The 22,833-nt window shown below is 46.1% G+C and overlaps 1 protein-coding gene across 1 annotated transcript in view; it reads right to left on the bottom strand.

The window, feature by feature from the left end:
- Positions 1 to 22,611, bottom strand: part of PTK2B (protein tyrosine kinase 2 beta) — a 65,920-nt gene extending 43,309 nt beyond the window's left edge. The window contains exons 1-13 of the mRNA XM_015413346.1: positions 22,364 to 22,611; positions 19,966 to 20,144; positions 18,886 to 18,973; positions 15,018 to 15,097; positions 13,397 to 13,459; positions 11,423 to 11,477; positions 10,315 to 10,455; positions 9,099 to 9,173; positions 8,359 to 8,460; positions 6,433 to 6,553; positions 5,200 to 5,239; positions 4,510 to 4,556; positions 2,087 to 2,140 (exon numbers count right to left, since the gene is read on the bottom strand). Coding sequence (XP_015268832.1) covers positions 2,087 to 2,140; positions 4,510 to 4,556; positions 5,200 to 5,239; positions 6,433 to 6,553; positions 8,359 to 8,460; positions 9,099 to 9,173; positions 10,315 to 10,455; positions 11,423 to 11,477; positions 13,397 to 13,459; positions 15,018 to 15,097; positions 18,886 to 18,973; positions 19,966 to 20,144; positions 22,364 to 22,582 — 1,264 coding nt within the window. The 5' untranslated portion in view covers positions 22,583 to 22,611. The remainder of the gene's footprint in view (positions 1 to 2,086; positions 2,141 to 4,509; positions 4,557 to 5,199; positions 5,240 to 6,432; positions 6,554 to 8,358; positions 8,461 to 9,098; positions 9,174 to 10,314; positions 10,456 to 11,422; positions 11,478 to 13,396; positions 13,460 to 15,017; positions 15,098 to 18,885; positions 18,974 to 19,965; positions 20,145 to 22,363) is intronic.
- Between the last annotated feature and the right edge of the window lie 222 nt (positions 22,612 to 22,833).

The raw sequence follows: 22,833 nt of genomic DNA on the forward strand, positions 1-22,833 counted from the left end.
TTTTCCAGGGGATTACTGGATTTGCCCCATACTTGCTGCAGCAAAACCAAAAGCTGCCCCTGTAAAAAGTTCCCTCCCCTCTCCAAACCCTGACCTCCCTAGGCTCCACCCCCAAAATCTCCAGGAATTTCCCAGCCTGGGGTTGGCAACCCTATGTGGGTTCTAATCCCACTGTGCAGCCCAAACAAATGTGAATCAAAACATCCATCACTGGGATTTTTTTTTTCATGGTTTTGAAAAGAAATATTCATTAGCAACCCCAGGAAATTGCTTTCATGGTTGGGGAAGCATTTAAACCTTTCCTCCCACAATGTGTTTCCCAGCCTATGAGAGCTGGGCTATTGCTTTGTGCCTAGGGTTGCCAACATCCTGGAGGAAAAAGTGTCCTTCCTCTTTAAAAAAGGTAAAGGTTCCCTTGCTCGAAAGCCAGTTGAGTCCGACTCTAGGGTTGTGGTGCTCATCTCCGTTTCAAAGCCGAAGAGCCAGCACTGTCCGAAGACGTTTCCATGGTCATGTGGCCGGCATGACTAAACACCAAGATGCACAGAACGCTGTTACCTTTCCACCAAAGTGGTACCTATTTATCTACTTGCAATTTCTTGCTTTCGAACTGCTAGGTTGGCAGGAGCTGGAACTAGAGACGGGAGCTCACTCCGTCATGTGGCACACTCGGGTCTCGCACTGCTGAACTACTGACCTTCCACAGCCTGCAGTACAGCGTCTTAACCACTTGAGCCACCGCAGCTCCTTCCTCTTTAGTGGAGGTTTAATGTGATGTTATTAACCTGGGGATGTTATTTCCCTCCATGCCATGAAAAGCATCAGGCAGAACATTTTTTTTCCTACAGGCTGTTGGCAACCCTGTTTGTGCCAGTCCCAATTTTCACCAAGGCATGGGAACATTATTGGCTTGTTTGGAACCACTGAGGGCCTCATGGGGAGGAGCCAATGAAGCAGGCTGCAGTGCATGGCTTATTAAGCCACTTCCCATGTTGTATCTCAATCTTTTGTTGAAAGCTGGCCCATTCACCTTCCCCCTTAAATAATGTGAGGTTTGCTAGTCACCTATAGGGGCCGAGCAGACACTTTTTTGGCTTTCCTTCAGATGGGCCTGGAAGAGACCTTTGCTAACCTTTTCCAAATGGCTTCAAGCAGTGGTGTTATATATCCCAAATAGGCCTGGTGAGACCACGCCTAATGAAGACAGGAGTAGTGTGAGTTGCTACAGCATAGGTAGGGCTAATTGGTGAACACCCTGAGACATCTAAAGATGAAGGGCCCTTCCTAAAACAGCCCATAGTTTGCTGGAGTGGTAGGAGGGGCTGTCCTTGGTGCTGAGCAGTGGTCAACCAAGCCCTTGGTTGCTAGAGTTGCACACTGTGGGAGGGAAACGAAGTAAACACCTCTTGGCATAGTTTATGGATGCATTTGGTACCTAAAATACTAGCAGCCATTTTGTTAGCAACAACTTAGCCTGAAAGTTAGGGCAGTTTTTATCTGATGTTGATCAGCCATTTAAAAAAACTACTTTAACCCACGTACAGATGTCTTGAGCAATGTTCCCTCTAAGCTGTGCAGTCCTGTGAGCAAAAATTCTACTTTGTGAGCTACTGGCACTAAAGTTGTGAGTGAGCAATTTGGCTGCTGCATAAATTAGTTTGCTCTGGAGCCATCCTTCCTGAGGTAAGACAACAATGTGTGAGCTGGAAGCTAAAAAACTGAGCTAGCTTACACTAACTCAGCTTAGAGGGAACACTGGTCTTGAGTCCCTTTCAGGTATGGCTATATTTTAAAATGTCTCTTCAAAGCTGTAACTGGCTCTTGGAGCTGTATGTTCCCCCACCCATTGAGAACTGCCGTTTGGGCTGGGCATTTTAAATCCCTCAAGAGGCAGTGGAGGAAGGGGTTCCATACCACTATCCCAAAGTCAGAAATATCTCCCTCAGTCTTCAAAGAAGCAGCTTGAGGCTTGTAAACAGCTTTTTAAAAAAACATGGACTATCCTAACTGTGGATCTCTGGCATCATGTCTGTTTATACTGATACCACCGTGGTCCAGGGTTATATTAAAAGGGGGCTGCACCTACCTCCAGATTTGGGCCGGGAAGCTTCATCTGGAATCTCTGCATAAATATCTGAATCTAGGGGGGAAAGAGCACCGTTTTAATTGCCTTTCACTAAGGACCAAACTTCAAGTGGCACTTTCAGTATTTTGACTCTCATTATGTATCATTTATGATACCGCAGGTTATATCGCTCCCCAGCTTTCCACTCCCAATACATACGCTGGTATCCCTCACCAATGAGAAACAGGGCTTAATCTGCATTAAATTGCTCATACTTGAAATGCTAGCCAACAAGCTATTCTGTTGTGCTCCTCTGGGAAGTTTTAATGTACTGGTCTGTTTTTCCCAGATAGCTGAAGAGGATACAGACATTTTCCTGTGCTTTATTTGCTCTGTTCAAAAAGTGTTTGCAGGATTTTTTTTAAAAAAACCTATATGACTGGAAATGTTGGGGGGTTTTTAAACCCCCAGAGAGGTATTCTTATTATTTTTTAAATGAGACTACAAACCTACAAAGAAAAATATAGGGAGGGAAACTACATCTATGGATAAAGGAAAGAAACCCACACTAACTAAAAACCCAAGAGATCACATCTGTGTTAAACTAAATATTAATATTCAAAGAGTTAGTACAACAATATACTTGTAGAGTTCTTGTTTTTCACAGTTTCTGTATTAGTAAGTTAGTTATTATGAGAGAACTTTCTGAGCATCTTCTTTACTTTAAAGGGCCATTTATCAGAGTCCTTCTGCCCTTACTTCGGCTTTCTGTCTCTAAAGTCATATACGGTTTTCATTGCTCCCGCACCCGTTTCTGCTGCAGAGTCCTCATCCGTTCCAGAGGCAGCTGAGTCACTTGACTTAGTTTCTTCATCTTTAGATTCTTCTCCTGTTCCCAGCTGACGTCTCAGAAATTCTTTGGCTTTAAAGATGGAGTCTATCTCCTCCCTTTTATCATTGATTTTAAAGATGACACCTTCAGGGATCGCCCACCGGTACTGAATTCCATTTGTTTGAAGAAAAGAGGTTAAATCCTTATAGCTCTTCCTCTTTTGATGAATTTCAAATGGAATGTCTTTTAAAGTCTTGATGATTATATTCCCGAATTTCAGTGGAGTTGCTGAAGTTGCCTTTAATATGGCATCTCTGGTCTGTCTTCTTGCAAATCTGACCACCATCTCTCCAGGCAGGCTATTTTTAAAAATATAATTGGAGTAAGCCCGATAGGCCATCTCTATATCTTTTATTATTTCTTCCGCTGGTAAGCCTGTCACTGGAGCAATAATCTCGCTCAGAGTCTTCTTCAGATCTTCTTTTTCTGTTTCAGGAACTCCCTGGAACCTGAGAATCATATTGGCCTTTTCCATTTGCAGCTGTAACAGATTATTTTCTTGGAGATTTTGTTTTATTTCAACTTCTCCCATTCTTTTCTTCATCTTCTTACTTGCGGTGTCCATCTCTGTAACTTTCTCAGTCACATGCTCCACTTTCTTTTCTGTTTCTGCCAGCTGGCGCTGTTGTCAAGCGAAGTTTTGATTTAACGAGGTCAGTTGCTGGTTAATACCATCGAGTTGCTCCATCACTGGCTTGAGCATATCCGCTAACAACTTCATGACGTCAGCTCCCTCTTCCGGCCTCGGGCTCTGGCTACCCGGTTTCGCTTTAAACATTCCTTGGGATGCCGCCATTTTTCAACTTTGTTTACAATTTCAAACCGCTTCAATGGGGCTCGAAGGACTTCTCACTTCGCTATCTGCCCTCAAGTAAGTCTCTCAAAAAACACATGCTGTTTATTTCCTCCCGCTCCCCCTTCGATACGTTTATCTGTCCATGCGCTTAAGAGTTAGTTATTATCTTTGCACTCCGCTTTTCCCACGGGGGTGTGTGTGTGATCCGATTATCAAATAGTCCGTTTATTTAGAACTCACGTTCATTGTTGGTCATATCTCTGACCTCACTCACATCAATCGTTATTCCGCTTGATCTCCCGCGCTTGTCCCGGTCGAATTAGCTTGTGCCCGAAGGCCACACATCGGCAGGACTGTCAGAGCGGAGAAAAGCCTCTATTCTCCGGCAGCAAGCCGTCAAAGAGGCTAACCCTCAAAGCTCTCTGGCCTGGAGCCTTTCACAAAGGCTCCGTGGGGATGCCACTTGAGGTGGCACCCCTCCATGCTGATGGTGTGCTAATCGTCTCCCCAAGGTCTGGGGAGAACGACCGCCATCACCAATCCACAGACCAGAAGTCTCGACTGGGAATGTTAATGGGACATCAGAAGTGTGTATACAAACCACAGGCAAAAATGGCTCTGTATCCTATCACCAACCTCACAATCTAGTTACTAAAACAGATAAAAGCTCTCTCCAGTTTGGAATTCATTTCAAATACCATCTACCTTGATTCGAGTAACAAGATAGCTGAATGAAAGCCCCCCCCCCAAACTCACCTCCACTGATGCTCTCTGTCAGTGTGGCTCTTCTGTCTTCTATGTGCCTAAGGACAGAAAGAGAAACAGGAATACAGATACGGGTTTGCCCATCTCCTCCCCTATTCCATAATTTCCAACCACTGCAAAAAGAAAAGAAAAGTTGATGACCTCTCTTCTGTGCAGACTGGTGCAAAACAAGGGAACCTTTCTCCACTTTTTATAGGCGTGTGTATTTCCCAGATGTTTTCCCTATAGAAGAATGCTGAGGCCTACAGTTTGGTCAAGTTTGGGCTATGTAAGAACTGCCCCCCGGAGGAGATCAAAGATTAGCCCAGTACCCTGTTTCCACTGCTGGCCAACCAGATGCTTCCAGAAGTTCAAATAAGGCCTGAAGGTAGCAGCAATCCCCTCTGGTTTGCCAACAGCATGTGGGCCTCAGAGGAGGAACACCTTGGAACCTAGAGGTTCCACTTGGTTACCATGGCTTGCAGTACTTGAGATGCCAGGCTTGTCTTCCACAGGGAGTGATGTCCATTTTTCTACTAATAATATTTCCAGGGAATCAGCTCACTGGTTCTTAGCTGAGTTCATCCGGGAAAGTGATTTGGTGGCCAGGGGAAGGATTGTCTTCCTACTTCCGCACCCACGGACTCTTCTCCAGCTACGAGCAAAGACCGAATGGATCTGAGCTACACCCATTTGACTTACTGTATTGGGACTTGGGGCAGGCTGATCCTCTTGTCATTTTCTGTGGAGGAGGAAGACAAAGCATGTCAGGAGAGCACTTCAAAAGTCACTTTCATTCTCAGGAGGCTTCTGTAGTTGCAGTACGTTCAGTCTCATTTGGTTGCTGACTGGATGCTCTACCTATATTCTGGCTAACTTTCACCCCCTTCCCCTTCCCCTCCCTTCCTGGGCTGAACAGCAGATGAACAGCAGATGCACACAGGCAAGGATGTCAGAGGGAAGGACCTACCCACCATTAACGACTACAAATGAACCATTAACCATAAAATTGCTGTCCTAGATAATTGCCTATAATTGAAACATAAACTGCACAAGAATTCAGCATTTTGGCCAGATATGAAACGTCTGAATGTCAGGGCTTTTTTTGTAGAAAAAGTCCAACAGGAACTCATTAGCATAATAGGCCACACCCAGCAGCAGAAACTCATTAGCCTATTAGGCCACACCCCTGACTGCACCACTCATTAGCATATTAGGCCACACCCCGTGGTCTTCCAGCCACACCCACCTTTTGCTTCTTATTCTGCTTACCTTGTTTGTTGTCAAAACCCAGGACCTTTTTTTTTGTTGCAGGAACTCCTTTGCATGTTAGGCCACCCACCCCTAATGTAGCCAATCCTAATGAGTTCCTGCTGTTGGGTGTGGCCTATTATGTTAATGAGTTCCTGCTGGGTGTGGCCAACTTGGGAGCCAGCCGGAACTCCGTTCCTGTGCGTTCCTGCCCCAAAATAGCCCTGCTGAATGTTATCATTTCCCCACTAATCTCCACTTTAAATTTAATGCAGGAAAGCCTTTGCTATTCCTTAAACTGTATTCACTAGGGTGGTTTGTTTGTTTTTTGGAAACTGTGTTACCTATTGCCAACATTCGATTCTTCATTTGATTCTTGACAACCTGTTTTTCCAAAATCCCTAAACCCAATAGCATCCATTAACTGGGCCTGTTGTTACGTGTGTGTGTGTGTGTGTGTGTATACTGATCTGCAGCATCTAAGTATGACGTTTGGCCTGCAGGTTAGAAATAGAAGAAACACTCAAGAACTTCCAGCCTAAATCTGCTCTGCCTGGCCGGCACTCAGAAGCCCCTCCCTCCCTTTTCCAGTTTGTTTCTGTTGTATTCCCCCCCCCGCCGCCTTGTTAGCTTCTTGGGGGGGGGGATTGGGATATAAATTAGCCAACCCTGAAGGCTGCTCACCTCTGTTGGGGCGGATGATGAGGGAGCCATCCTCCAAGCCACCCTGCAACCTGCAGTAGCCGTCTATCAAGTCAGCCATGTTCTCCGCCTCGGCAAGGGAGCACGTCTTGATGGTCAGGGACTGCCCAAGAGCAAAAGGAAGGAAATGTGTGATTTTTCAGAATGAAGCAAGCACATGGATTAAGTTCCCAAGATCAGGTCTGTCCAAACTGTCCCTGTTGACCATGAGGAGCACACCAGACATGTATTCTCCCCCCCCCCCCCGCCGCCCCGGTTTAAACTGGTGCTTGATAACCCCCCCAACTCCGTTTTGTGGCCATGGCCTGCAGGTCAAGCCTAGGAAGACACAACCTCAAGTGAACAAACAGCTTATCCCTAACGGCCCTATGAGTGAAAATGTAAGAAATCTCAGAGACTTGCAGAAAACCTAAAGGACCAAATACGCTTGTTCTAAATGGCCATCAACTGAAGAACAAGATCCATATCCTACAGGTTAAATGGCAAAGGGTGTGCTGTGCTTATTCAGCATGGGTGACTTGTTGACACAAAGCCTGACATTCACTGTAGATTAAGCATCCTACGTTAGCTTTCCTTTATTGTTTAAAAAACACACACACAGTTCTAACCCTGGTGGCTTCAGAGGAAAGTCTGAAAATATCTTTGTGCCGTTCTGTTCCATTCCACCCTGTTGAAAAATGAACAATGTCCTACAATAATTATGCTAAATGTACACAATTTACTGCAGATGAAGACTAGGCGGCGTAGATGTACATTCCTCTGCTCTCCTGGGGATGCCAACTGCGACTGATTAAAAAGTTTGGCAGTGAGGGTTCCAGGTGGCATCTGCCATGGTGACCAAGTAGCCACAGTCAAGTGCCACACCAGTTGCTGATTCTGCTTCTGGACCTAATTCAAAGCAGTGGTGTTTACCCCTAATTCACTAAACTACCCAGAACCAGCACCTCCATGCTTGGGGGACTGCCCATGAGCTAAGGTCATCTGCTGGTGCTTCGCTCTGCCTGCCTACAATGAGAAAGCTGAGAGTATACTTGGCAAGCATCAGGAGCAGGGCCTTTTCAGTGGTCGCACCCAGATTTTTCAATTCCCTGTCCTTTCTACTTTGGCCCGTCAGACGTCTAATACTTTCTCATTCTAGAGGACATTTGAGGACACGTTTCTAGCCCTTGTGCCTTCAGAGGAAAGTCTGGAAATCCCTTTGTGCTTTTCTCTTCCCTGATTATTTTCAATCTGTTCTAAGGTTTTTATTGATTCTGACATAGAGCTGATCTTATGGTTTTTCTAATAGCAGTTCTATCTCCTGGCTGCTGTTTTAGTGGTTTGTTTTTTTTTTAAAGCTGTCACTGCTGCACTGTTCTGTTGATTTTTTAATTGTTGTGACCTCTTATCAGTCCTTATGACTGTCAGTTACTTTGAATGGTTATTTATAACTGAAAGGTGCGGTTTCAATAGTAACAATAGAGAGGGTTGCAACCTTTCACTGGTTCATTTGTCACAAGTACATTACTTAACTAAAACTTTATCTGATCAGTCGGTCAAGGTAAATTCAGGTAAGGCTTCGGGTTAAGAGCATACCTTTGTTTTTGTTGGGAAACAAAAAAGAAAATATGAAGGATGATTTCAGCAGCTCTTCTACTGAGCTAGAGGTGCTCAGATTTCAACTAGGCCCTTTCCACGCAGAACATGAATTCCACTAATGAACTACAGCCATTCACTTTAATTAACCAGTTTGTTAATTAGATCAAAACTGGGTGATGAATCAACTCCCCGCCCCATCAACTGACTATTGTGGGGGGGGGGGGAACTCACCCTCTCCCGTGATTGCTAGGTTTGTATCTTACCTTTCCAAATAACAAATAAGAAGCACCAGACCATATCTCTGTCTTTTAAGGGGTATTTTCATCTTACCTGGGGGTTCCCGGTAAGTACAAGCTGCAGCAGGGCTCTGCCTTCCTCCACAGGTGAACACTTTATGGACTTGATCTGTTTGAATTCAGCCAGACAGGTGGGCTGCAAAGGATCAATGGTGATGAATAAAGAAAGTTTCATGCAGTGATCAACTTGCTGTTTCCTATAGGACTTTGGGGATACTGCGCATGATCTATGCATGACAGACAGATGGCATCCTGCAAACAATCTACACCTCCCCTTTTCAATCCTGCCCTTCCTCCAAAGAGCTCAGGGTAATACCCATAGTTCTTCCTCTCCAACTTTACCCACACAAGACTGACTCACTCAAAGCTATGCAGTGAGCTTCATGGCGAAGTGGGGATCTGAACCCAGGTTTCCCCAGTTCTAGACCGCTATAACACCTACCCCTCCTTTTGCTTCAACCCCGCAAGTTCAACTGCTCTTGAAGTTTACTAAAACAGGCAAAAAACTGTACATGGTATGCATTACCCTGCTTTTACTGCGTCGTCTTTGACTCTTCCTACTCCATTTTTTGCATTGTTTAATGTATTGAGTCTGATACCTTCCTGCGTTATTTCTAATGTCCACAGTCTTACTCCTATCACATTGCTGACTAGATCTCTGAGGTTATTTGACTGCCTTGTTCTACACTGTGTCATCCGCCTTGAGACTCAGTGAGAAAGGCAGACCATAAATACATAAATCCTGCTCTTTAGGAATGTATCTGAACAGCTTACCTTGGCTTCCTTGCTGGTCAACTGCCGGATGCCCTTGGGCCCAATCACCAGATCTACTGTAATGTTCCATCCTTGCTGCAAAGGGAGGAGAAAGAAAGCCATCAGAGAGGCAGACAGCAGGCCAAGGGCAGTGATCCACAACATGGGGTCCGTGGGCCCACGGATGGGTTTCCCCTAATGCCTACTTCCTTCTTTTGCAGGGCATCTCTCGCCCAAAGCAAATGGCCCCTGATGGCTTTTCTGCATCTCATTGGTGCAGGAGATGATTCAGAAAAGCCCAGGAGACATCAGCTTTGTGTCTGCAGGGGCTGCCCATGCAGAAGCAGTTGCCTGCATAGAATCATAGAGTTGGAAGGGATACCCAGGATCATCTAGTCCAACCCCCTGCACAATGCAGGAAACTCACAAATACCTCCCCACCCCACCCCCAGTGACCTCTGTTCCATGCCCAGAGGGTGACAAAAAACCTCCAAGATCCCTGGTGAAACTGGCCTGGAGAAAAAATTGCTTCCTGACCCCAAAGTAGTGATCAGCATTTCCCTGGGTGTGTAAGAAAGGGCCATGAGAACTAAGCACTGATGCAACCCTTCCTGCCCTCCCTCCCATGATCTGCCTAAGTTCACAGAATCAGCACTGCTGTCGGATGGCCATCTAGCCTCTGTTTGAAAACCTCCAAAGCAGGCTTAGTTTGCAACTTCCGAACATTTTCTGATTGGCCATTCCATCTCATGGCAGCCATTTTGTGGTGGCATCCACAGGATCAGGGATACCTGGTTGAGGATGTTGCCCAGTTAGGGTTTGTTATGACACCCAGAAGAAGTGACGATCTTTGAGCCTGGTAGCAGTTTATGAGATCTAAATAATAATTATTATTATCGTACGGCATTGTGTGTAGAATAGCCAAGAGATCGTAAGATTGTCTGGTAGCCAGAAGCTCTAGCTATTTAAGAATGCACCACTAGGTGGCGAGCTAAACTTGTTTTAAGGCAAGAGACATCTCAGAGGTGCCTGTCTCTTCCCTTGGAGGTTGCCCTTCCAAATACTCACCAAGGTCGACCCTGCTTAGCTTCCAAGATCTGACAAGAGCGGGCTAGCCTGGGCTATCCAGGTCAGGGAGGAAATCTAAAACTGCACCTTGAATCATGCCGGGAAGGCTAGAAGAAGAGCCAGTGCAAACCCCACAGTGCTGGAAACAGCTAGGCTACCAGATACTCACAATTAGCTCGCAGCGGTAGGTTTCCTGGTCAATGTTGGCAAAAGTGGAGAGGGTCCCAAGGAACTTCATGATGCACTCTTCCTCCCGCAGAAGGGCGTACTGCTGGAATGTCTGCTGGATCATCTTGCGGAATTGCTTGGGCTGTGCAAGGACAACAGGGAGGTTGCTTAATGTGCTTAATGTGCATGGTCTGAAGACACCCTTCCCTCCCCCACGTTGCCTATGTAATTTCAGCACCACTGTGAAAGCATGAAGAAGAAGGCACAACACGGGTTCTGCTTGGGTGGGGTCGTCAATCCCATTGGGGAATTCCTGGAGGTTTGGGGAAGGGATGGACCTCAGCACGGTAGAGTACCATAGAGGCCACCCTCCAAAGCAGCCATTTTCTCCAGAGGAACCAATATCTGCAGCCCAGAGGTCGGTTGTAACCCCAGGGGATCTGTAGGACCCCGCTGGAGGCCGGGAACCCGACGCTTGGGAAGACTCTTCTCCACCTTCCACTTTTCAAAGAGAAGCCAGATTTGCACAACACTGATAGACTAGTGCAGCAAAAGCAACGTCTGCTTGTCAGCTGATTCCAGTTGTGGGCAATGAAAGGGCACCATTATCGCTACCGAGCATGGCCCACGGCATCTGATCATGCCCAGTGGCATTCAAAATGGATTTCTTTCTCCACACTGGTTCTGCTGTGTCAATCATAAACCGAGTTCCTTCAGTCAGGTAATGTTCAGTGCAGACCAGCTGTCAGTTGTGGCCATGCTGAACCAGACTGGTTCAGTTCACTCCCACAGGGGTCAGTCAAATGCATACAGGATGCCTACAAACGGGCTACAAAGGTCATGGGCTCCCCACGTTGTTTTCCCCACGCCACACCTACAGCTTATGTTCAGATGTACACTGCCTCTGATCATGGGTAACAGCCATCCACAGGTTTATTCCCTGTCAATTTGTCTAATCTCTTGTTAAAAGTGCTCTAAATATCACCGAAAGTCAAACATCACCCAGAGTCCTAGGAACACCACGGACCATGGCCTTTCCAAAAAGCTAAGAGGCTCCCATGTGTTTTTTCTATATATTATATACACAGCAATGCAAAGAAATCCCCCACCTTCAAGTTCTCCTGCATTTGCCTTGGGAAGAAGAGATCTAGCCCCACTTCCTTCCTGAAAGAGAAAGCAGACTCACTGAGGTCTGGTTCACATACGACATGCACATCCCTCAAATTTTGCATGTTAGATGACTAGCAGATGAACATGTGAACTGAAAAGCATGGCATTTAAGGTGATGTGAAGCAAAATAGAAGTTCTTATCTGTGAGCATCTGAACCTCCACTGTCCTGAGTCAGTCTCCATCAGTCCACCATGGTTTACTCTGACTAGCAGTAGCTTTCCACATTTCTGAGCCAGAAATATGCCTCCTTTAGCCCTGCTACTTGAGAGCCTTTTAAAAAGAGATACCATCGTGTCATGAGAGTGTGAAATCCTAAGCTAGATTCCTGGCGACTCCCCTCCATTCCACAGAACCCACCACAAAACCTGAGGCCCATCTGAATCAGATTCTTCCCTCTGAGGGGAAAAAAGAGTGGAGAGGGAGGACTTGTGGCAGGCACCGAAGAACAGCTGGCATTAGGACCCACATGCTGCTGTGAGCAGGTAAGGCAGCACACAGAGATGCTAGGAATCATGGGAAATTGAGTCCCCTTGGTTCCATGGCAGGAAAGGATAGAGAAGGGATTTCTTTGAAGTTGAAATCAGGACACACACCCCCTCCCCACCTTAGACTTCCACTGGGCCAAAAATACATTTGATGAAGGAAAAATGTATGCTGCCATCATGCCTAATTTGGCCTTTAGTGCATACAGGGTGACAGGAGAGGTGGTGAGAAGTAATGGGATGGATCCCATGCTCAATCTCTGCTAATGGAAGGGACAGGACGTCCTTGACTGTCTTTCCCACTGTAGCCCAAACTGATCCACAGTCTGCTGCTCCTGTTTCTGAATACTACTGCCCAGGAGCAGCAGACTGTGGATCAGTTTGGGCTACAGTGGGAAAGACAGTCAAGGAAGTCCTGTCCCTTCCATTAGCAGAGATTGAGCATGGGATCCATCCCATTACTTCTCACCACCTCTCCTGTCACCCTGTATGCACTAAAGGCCAAATTAGGCATGATGGCAGGGAGGGGGGAAATCAGTGAAAATCCCCACCCTTTTCACTAGCAGAAATGTTCCACAGGATCCAACCTACTATATTCCATTTACTTAGCCCATTTGATCTGTCTTAAAATTATTTGCCCTTGTGACACCCTGTGAATGCAGCCTGTTTCCCAAGTGGGGACCAAAGCTGACAAACCCTAACTCGCCAAAGTCAGAATCTACAGCATAGCAAGTCTATGGCCAAGGCAGGATTTGAATGCAGCTCATCCAGATATCTTCCAAAAGAAGAGCCACAAGAGTAAGGGAAATTGAGTGACTCGCTGCTCTGAAAGGGGAAGTGGTTTTTAGAAGGTGAGCAAGAAAGCAAGTACTCATATATATTTACTGGAATCAAATTTTGATTGACTGCAGTCTAGAGAAACCACGGAGGTTCATGTGAACACACAAAGCTGCCTTCTACTGAATCAGATCATGGGTCAATCAAGGACAATATTCTTTATGCAGAATGGAAGCGGCTTTCTGGGGTCTCAGGTGGAGGTCCTTCCCATCACCTGCTGCCTCAGCTGGAGATGCAAGGGACTGAACCTGGGACTTTCTGTTTACCAAACAGATACTCTACCACTGAGCCACAGCCCCATGAAACTCACTGGGTGACCCTGAGAAAGTCAGGCTCTCTCAGCATGACCTACCCCACTGGGTTGCTGTGAAGACAAAACGGAGGAAGAGAGAACTATGCTTGCTGCCCTGAGCTCTTTGGAAGATGGGTGGGATAACAGGCTTCATTCACACATTCTAGAAGTCACTGCCTGTCATACCCGTCCAGGTTACAGAAGTCTCTCTCACACACTCCCCTCCCCAGATGTGATCAAAGGAACCCAAGAAGAAAAGAAAATGAATGGCAAACAAATATAAGGATGTTATTCTACATACTCTAAGAATTCAAAGTTAGACTTCTTGTCTAGGGCGTTGTGCGGCATGTCCTTGTAGAACCTCCTACAAAAAACATACAGACGGTGTTGTAAAACTGATGCCTTTGAATAGTTTTCTTGCTACAGGTTTAGCCTGCAGTGACACACTATGGGAGACACAGACTAGGACAAAAAATATTTGAGTTTGGGGGCAAACAGAAAGAGAAGCAAAGAAAGAGTAGCGACTTGGCTGAAAGAGAACCAAATGTTTTTAATTAAATAAATACATTGATAAACTTGGAGTGTAGGATGTCTCTTTTTCTCCCTGGCCATCCACCTGTGGCTCTGCTTTGTACACTTGTAAGTAAAATCAATTTGGAGCTCCAGTGTTCTCTCCTCAAAAGAGAACCAGCCCAGGCAGTGCTGTTCCTGGAAAAGCTTCATGCTCAAAGTGAGAGAATATACAAGACAAGGCACAGGCCAGGCAGGGGAGAAGTGGACTAAGTTCTGCAGGAATAAACCTTGGGAGGCATATGATATTCAAGGTCCTCTTTAAGTGCAATGCCTCCCCCTGCAACCACTTCGCAATCTGTTGTCTTAAATGCAAACAGCGCTCCAAATTAAATGCCAGTTTGTGGACAGAGCATTTTTGATATCTCTCCTCCTGGAAACTACAGGTGCCAACTGGCTGCTAATGCAGATGCTCCATGAACATATGACACTGTGTTATAGTGAGTCGACCACTGGTCTAATATCCCACACCAGTGTGCTCAAATGTTTGAACACTCAGCCACAGATCAGACCATCAACAGAAAGTTGCAGTAGCAGATCTAGAACTGCCTCATTGTAAATCCATAGGAAAAAACCACAAGCAAACCCTGTGATATGAACAACATTTCTAAGATTAACATTGCTTTTCTAAAACTTTACAGAAGTGCAACCATTTGTCCATTATTCTTACTATGTGTACTTTTTTTGCAATATTGTATAAGTGAGAATAATGGACAAATGGTTGCACTTCTGTAAAGTTTTAGAAAAGCAATGTTAATCTTAGAAATGTTGTTCATATCACAGGGTTTGCTTGTGGTTTTTTTCCTATGGATATCTGTGATCCCTTTTGTTTTGTTTTGTGTTTTTTCATTGTAAATCTAGTCTGCCAGATCATGGCGGCACTGCAATTTTAAAAAATTTAAAATGGGTTCCAGACTCAAATACTCGTGCTCCTTCAGATTGGATTGATTTGTGGCTCCTTTCATGGTGGTGGAAAGTGCCACTTTATGGCAACCCTGTAGGGTTTTCATGGCAAGAAACGAACAGAGGTGGTTTGTCGTTGCCTGCCTCCGGGTAGCAGCCCTGGACTTCGTTGGTGGTCTCCCATCCAAGTACTAACCAGGACCGACCCTGCTTAGCTTCCAAGATCTGATGAGGTCAGGCCAGCCTGGGCCATCCAGGTCAGGGCTCCCTTAATAGCTCCTGGCTTTACCCAGACCTGGCTTCTAGTCCATATTGCATTTTGCCAGTCTTTCCATTCCGGTTTTGGTTTTGTGCCTTCGCTTGAGTGGAGGTTTACTATGCAAGCGCCCACGCATTTGCTTTCCTATATCTTTGTGCGGGATACGACCAGGCACACAGCAAGTACATACCTGAGCTCCAGGCAGCCTAGCTGAAGGGCCATGCCCTCACTCACTTTGCTAGCGTAACGCTGCATGTACTCGCTCCGGAGCTGGAAGGTCAAAAACAAAGAGAAAAATATAAAAAAAACCCTGAAGAGACAAAACTCTTTCTGGTATCCACTTAACCTGCTATGACAAGGAGAAGAAAGAGGTTAGGAAGAGGGACAAGGAAAAGATCCACCCCAAATCCACCATTATCTAATGCGTTCAGAGCCATCCCCAGCCATTTTCTATGTCCTTCTGCACTTTGTCGTCACAGGGACTAGAACCTTTCTCTCGTTTTATTCAGGCTGTTAGAGGCTTTCTGGATTGCAAGCCCTGTGACCAGATTCTGACACCAGGCCTCCTGCGCAAAACAGATGATGCTTCAGTTGGGACTACAGGGCAGGCAAAGTTTTGGACTAACTGGACAAACAGTCTTCACTGAACACAGAAGAGAGAGAAGGGAGTCTGGAGGTCTAAGAAGAAGAGATTGGATTTATACCCCGCCCTTCACTTGGAGTCTCAGAGCGGCTTACAAACTCCTCTCCCTTCCCCTCCCCACAACAGACACCCTGTGAGGTGGGTGGGGCTGAGAGAACTCTGACACAAACTGCCCTTGAGAGAACAGCTCTGAAAGAATTTGCAGCTGACACAAGGTCACACCAGCAGCTGCATGTGGAGGAGTGGAGAATCAAACCCGGTTCTCCCAGATTAGAGTCCGTGCTCCTAACCACTACACCAAACTGGCTCCTAACCACTAGACCAGGGGTGGCTAAACTGCAGCTCAGGAGCTGCATGTGGTTCTTTCACACATATTGTGTGGCTCCTGCCAGGGTGGCTGGGGAAACAAAGGGGAAGCATGCCTCCGCTATCAGTCTTCCCTTTCCCAGCCAGTGTTCTCCTCCCTGGGTAGGCTTGAGATGGGGAGGGGGGAGAGCAGAGAAAGAAAACAACTTTAACTTTAAATACATTCTCAAAGCAACCCCCCCACACACCAGCTGGGTTGGAGAAGGCATTTGTCTCTTTAAATCTCTTCTCCAAGCCAAGCCAAGCCAACCAGCTTGGGGGGGGGGGGCTTGGAGTATGTATTTAAAGTTAAAGTTGCTTTCTTTCCACCTCTGCCTCCCCCCCATCTATTTGCTTTCTTTCCACTTTCCTTCTTCCTTTCCCATTTTCTTTCTTTCTCCCCTCCCTCCCCATCTAAAATTAAATGTGTTCTCCAAGCCCTGCCACACCAGCCAGCTGGCTTGGCTCAGAGAAGGCATTTGTCTCTTTAAATCCCTTCTCCAAACCGAGATGGCATGGCATCGGGGATGGAGGGCTCAGAGAACACATTTAAAGTTAAATGCGTTCTCCAAGCCCCTGCCCCATTGCCCCACCCACTGGCTTGGAGGAGGCATTTGTCTCTTTAAATCCCTTTTCCAAGCTGTTTTTCTTTGTTTCTCTCTCTCTCTTTCTCTCCAGCTCCTTCATTCTTTCTTTCCACCTGTCTCTCTCTCTTAGACAAATATCATTAGCAAACAAATAAATATAATTGGACAAATAAATATTATTGTCAATATCTGTTTTTACCCCTTTTGGCAGTCTCATTTAATATTAACAAACAACCAAATTTGCATATTTTTTCAATAAAAACTTGTGTGTAGTGTTTGCTCATGTCTTGTGGCTCTCAAACATCTGACGTTTATTCTGTGTGGCTCTTATGTTAAGCAAGTTTGGCCACCCCAACACTAGACCAAAGTTCAAAGCAATTCCGCTCCACTTTTTGCTCCGTCAGCTTCTCCCTGCACGGGACCTGCATCCTTTTGCATCACACACAGACAACTGCAAAAATTCTGAGCAACCAAGTTCCCTTTTGGGTGCAGAGAGAAGGGAAGTAGGAACCAAAACTGAAAGTTGCAGAGAGAGGCATTAGAAAGGTTTCGAAATGTCAGCGCCCCAAATGGGAGTCCAGCTGTCTCACTGGCTTAGAATCCATTTTCTGAGTATATTTGGAACTGAGATACAAAGAAGGGCTTAAGACAAAATGAGGTGTTATATGGGTAACCAAGTCTGTTGGTCATGTCTCTGTGGGATAAGGAGGGGGGGAAGTCTAATACTTTTTTTACAGCATCATGGGGGGGGGGGATGAGTGAGGGCAGCTGAACACTCCTCTTCCCTCTCTTTCTCCATTAGCACCAGACTAGGGCTAGAACAAACTCAGTTCAGATTTGCACTGTGTCAGGGAATGTCCCTGGGTGACCCTGGACCAATGCTCCCTCTAAGCTGTGGGGTCTTGTGAGCAGAAATTCTACTTTGTGAGCTACTGGCATTAAAGTTGTGAGCGAGTAGGGTTGCCAAATCGGCCCGGGGGGAACCCCGGCGTAATCGGGGCCCGGGGGGAACCCCGCCCCCGAAGCTGGTTTCCCCCCGGACGAGCTCGGCTACGCCCCCAACGTCAGCAACGTCTGACGTCACTTCCGGTGATGTTGCGGCGGCGTGCGTGCGCGCATCAGCAACAACTCCCAGACCGTGGCGAGGCTCCCCCGCCGCGAGTGGTGAGTTCGGTCGGCAACCCTATGAGCGAGTGATTGGGCTACTGCATGCATTAGTTTGCTCTGGAGCCCTCCTTCCTGAGCTGAGACAAAAATGTGTGAGCCGGAGGCTAAAAAAACTGTGAGCTAGCTCACACTAATTCAGGTTAGAGGGAACACTGCAGTCTAAACTGCCACTAGGATTGCCAACTCTGGGTTAGGAAAATTTCTGGAGGTTTGGGGGTGGAGCCTGGAGAGGTGGAATTTAGGGAGGGAGGGACCTCAGCAGTATATAATGCCATAGAGTCCGCCCTCCAAAGCAGCCATTTTGTCTAGGGGAATTGATCTCTGTCATCTGGGGATCAATTGTAATTCCATGAGATCTCCAGATCCCCCTGATGGATGGCAACCCTATCTGCCACATAGGCTTGCTGTGAGAATAAAATGGGGGTGGGAATAACCATATGTAACACTCTGAGCTCTTTGAAGGCAGGGTGATATGCAACAGAAAGAATGATTGGATCCTGCAAGTTTTACCACTGATGAGAAAGGGAGGAGGGGCCCCTTACTGAATATAGACAAGGATAAACCAGGACCTGAGGAACTCATGTGGACAAAAGCACCTGTCAGGCAAGATCAAACAAAAACACTGGTCAGATCCAAGAAGAAGAAGAAGAGATTGGATTTATACCCCGCCCTTCACTTGGAGTCTCAGAGCGGCTTACAAACTCCTTTCCCTTCTGAAATAACAGAACATTGAGATAGCAGGTACATATGTTGGTTTTAAGATTCAAAAATGTGAGCTCATAGAAAATAATGATACGTGATATTGTGTTAGATAGAGAATATCTTAAGAGGCAATTATTGGAAACATAAGCATACGTTTGTGTTATATGTGTGTATGTTCGGTTTATCTGTTATGAAAAAAACAAATAAAATTCTACCCTTTGAGGGCAGATTTTTTAAAAAATGAAATAACAGACATTCACGTGTTGATTTTTGTGTTAAACATCCAGTCCGCCCTTTTCTCAAAAGCCCTCACTGCATGTCGTCATGGTTACGAAGCAAAAAACAAGCAAAGAGTATTTTCCCAAGTCTGGAAGTAGCTGGAAGAGTAGCAGTGTCATTAAAGTGGGTGTAGCAGTCAAATAAGACCCAAGGGGCAGAACCCCAATGAAACATCACTGAAATGAACAGGAGCTGCTGTGCCTGCAGAAGAACAGTCGACTTCTAACGGTACATGAAAGAGGGCAACGACTTAGAGAAGTCAGTGGCACTCCATCGGGTTGGGATGGATCTGAGGCAGTGGAGGGAGGTGGCTATGAACACAAAGGGCCCCATACCTGCTGGTAGAAGTACAGAAGTGTTGTCCGGTCCTCTTGGAAGCGCTCCATGTAGTCTTCAGGGAGGTAGCGAATCTGGAGGTCATACCTGAGAGAACACAAAATGTTATTTAAGGTAACTTCCGTAGATATAGAGGAAGACTAGGGGGACCCTACGGCTTGAATAGCCAATCAAAACTGAAAGTCATAAAGGACCACAGATCTCTGGGGGAAGGGTGCTACCACTCTAGGCCAGCACATCTATGGTTAAAAAAAACCCCAACCCTATTTATTTTGCTTTAGGAGTTTGAGTGGAAAACGAGTTCAGTGTTAGACTAGAACTGCCAATAATGATGCAAAGGAGGTGTGATTCTAGGGTCCCCCCCCCCCCGGGGGCAATACTCACCCTGAATTGGAACATGGGTATTACTTAGTAAGTAATTTGGTGGGACAAAACAGGGCCTGGATACTATAGTCTAAAAAATTATACAATTAAATTGAAATTCTCTGTAAGGAAATTCTGTACAAAGAAAAATGAGATTCTGCAATGCATATATTATGCACCTCTTATTTGCCTCATTTATTCTGCATTTTTCTCTATTGCAAATTTATTTAATTTCATTAGTCAGGGACAAAGACACGGACACCTTTGGCCACTGAAGTCTCTCCCCTAACAACTGGAAACTGTATTCAGCCATCTCTTTGACATTGCTCATACACTTCCAAGAATATCTTTGCAGCTATGAAGGCTAGGAATGTGGTCTTTTTCAAATAAAAGTACAGTTCTTAAAAAGGGGAATTCTGCACCAAATACCACATTATATGCCCTTCTTTGGTGCTCCTGCCAAATCACAGCATATACACAGCCTTGGAGAAAAGCAACAGAAAGCCTACAGACTCTGCCTGACCTCTACGGGCTTCTTGTCCGTCTTTCAGTGTGCCCTCCATCATTAAAAAAAATAATTACATTGCATTTACTCATCACATTTAGCATCCATTGTTGAAATAGCTTCACAAATAGTCATTCTTACAACAATCTTGTAAGACAGGCCAGTCAGGTACTGTTCACTTATTGCACATGGGGACTAAAGGCTCCGTTACCTCCACTCAGCCTCAATGTGCAGGCATTCATACTTCTCCTGGACTTCGCCAACCGTCAAGTCTGGGTGGAGCCAATGGATCTCATCGGATTTCACATGTTTCAGGCGTAGCCCATAGCACTCGGCCAGCTGGATGTCCGGACCAATCCTCCCGCTCAGCAGGATGGATTCGATCACTCCCTGTAAAACATAATTTTGATGGAATGCTGATGGATTGAGGATGAGGTCTGAGTGGGAGAAGACAACACAAATCTGGAAGAAAAGTCTTATGAAATCTGAATATGGAACTCTGGAGAGAAGGCACAGCTAGCTCAATGGGGCAATGCTTTCAAGAAGAATGCCTTTTTCTTGATATTAATTTGAGGTTGACATAAGGACTAGCTTTGTAATAAAAATGGAGTACTACACATTCCCCTGACCTAGACAGTCCAGGCTAGCCTGATCTTGTCAGGTCTCAGAAGCTAAGCAGGGTCAGTCATGGTTGGTATTTGGATGGGAGGCTTCCAAGGAAGCACAGAGGCAGGCAATGGCAAACCGCTTTGAAAACCCTACGGGGGGGTCATCGTAAGTCAGCTGGGACATGACAGCGCTTTCCACCACTATTACACACGGGTTTTGAGACTGTTCTGTCACAGGCCTCTTTTGGCAAGATGTTTCCAGATGCTCTCATGCAGCAGTGGGCACCACCTGTACATTCTCATTCTATGCAAGTGTAATGTATTCAGCCTGACATGCCCGGACTTGCCCGGGCTGGCCAGGCACAAACCATCTGTAGCTTGAGTCGAAAGACAAAGGATCTGAAGGATCCTAGCTGGCCCTATCAAAGGGCTAGTTTTCCAGCCGGGAGACCAATGGTCACCCGGTTACTGTAAATAGCCTATTAGGAGTAGGGGGTGTGGTTATGGGTACTTGGTGGCGGGTTTTCTGAACGCATATAAACCGGCCTGCAAGCTGGTCAGTTGTCTTTGTCCTGAACCTAATAAAGGTATGCTTAGCTGAAATCACTCTCCGTCTGCATACTTTTCAGCAAGCCATCTTGGGTGTTCTTCCTAAGCCCTTCAGCCAAGCGATGTAATTGCCAGGCTTTTCTACACGCACAAAAAATTGCAACTGAGATTCTGAAAATCTAAAACTTCTTCTGACATGCAAGACTGGATTACAGCAGCTTGGGAATTTGAGCTCAGGTCTCCCAGGTTCAACTCCAGCACTTTAACCATGATAGCACACCGAGCTTTCTTCTCCCTGCATACCGTGGTCCTAGTTTCAATCAGGCCTCTATGCACCTGGGAACTGAATTCTCAGCGTGGAATTTGCAACTCACATGTAACTGGCAAACCTGGACAGAATCCAAGGCAAATGGAAAGTATAATTATGCCCTGAGCGTTAGCTTGATTTGTTCTAGGTATTGAGAGGTATGTTAAAAACAGAAAATGTAATAGCTTTTTAAATGCTTGCTTTAAAAAAAGGAGGGGGGGATATATGGCATTCTTTACATCTGCTACGTTCTTAAAGGCTATTTTAAATCCCACCAGATTCCTACATGGAGAAATACTTATGTGTAGAACTAGCATGCAACCTGGGTATGTAACGTATACACCATGTAACACATGGTGCTCTCAGGGAAGTGGATGATCAGTTTTACTGAGAGAGGGGAGAAAGTTCATACAGCCTCTAGGGTTATGTGGTCTATACCAGAATGCTTATGGGCCATCCATGAGAAAATCTGATCTGGAGTTACTCCAGATTTTGTTATCCTGAAACTACAATGAAACACGGAGTGGAGTTTTGAATATCCACAAATAGGGTTGCCAAGCTCCAGGTGGGGCCTGGAAATCTCCTGCAATTGCAACTGATCTCAGATGAATGGGGATCAATTCCCCTGGAGAAATTGGCTGCTTTAGAGGGTGGACTTTATGGCATCACACCCCACCTCCCACAGGCTCCGCCCCCACATCTCCAGGAATTTCCCAACCTGAAGCTGGCAACTTCATCAGATACGTTTGCCAGGTGTCCCCCACCTGGCCAGCGGCAGAGGATGGGAGGGGTAGGGTTGCCAGATCCAGGCTGAGAAACTCATGGGGATTTGGAAATGGAGCCCAGCGGAGGACAGGGACCTCAGTGGGGTAGAATGGCATAGATTCCACCCTCCCAAGCATCCATCTTCTCCAGGGGAACTGATGAAGATGAACTGTAATTCCAGAGGATCCCTGGGTCCCACCTGGAGGCTGGCATCCCTACTATCAGACTTTATGAGAACACTCCTCCTTAGATTTTTGCAAACTACACTCTGCCTACATAGGGTATTTTGCAGGAGAAATAATCCCCCCGTCACTGCCTTCGGTTCTCCCAGCTTAATTTCCCCAGTTCCAAATAAATAGTTAGCAGCCTGCTTCACTCACCCGAATCGCAGTGGTGACGGTGCATTTCACTAGCTTGAAGTTCTTGCCCATGTTGAAGCTGTTGCTGTAGAAGCAAACCTTGAGGATCCTCACTTCATCTCTATCGAAGTCAATGGGCACGGCCACCATGGTGGACTCAGAGGGCCCTGCCAGGCTGAAGCAGCTGCGGAGCGAATTTGCCCTCAGCCGGCTCAGGGCCTCTGGCAGTCCGGACATCATGGTGAAAAATGGGGTCCTACAACTACAGCATCACTTCCTGGGAAGAGAAGAGAAGCAGATATTTTGTTGTGACGTTTTGCAGCTTTGGAGCTTTTCAATACATGATTACAGGCTTTACTGTCATGTAAAATGTGGCAGTGTTAGGGTTGTCAACTCTGGGTAGGGAATTCCTGGAGATTAGGGGGTGGTGCGTGGGGTGTGTAGAAGTTCAACGGGGAGGTGATTCCATAGAGTCTGCTCTCTGAATCTGC

Source organism: Gekko japonicus, unplaced genomic scaffold (assembly GCF_001447785.1).
Source record: "Gekko japonicus isolate JY-2015 unplaced genomic scaffold, Gekko_japonicus_V1.1 scaffold7, whole genome shotgun sequence".
Taxonomy (NCBI): domain Eukaryota; kingdom Metazoa; phylum Chordata; class Lepidosauria; order Squamata; family Gekkonidae; genus Gekko; species Gekko japonicus.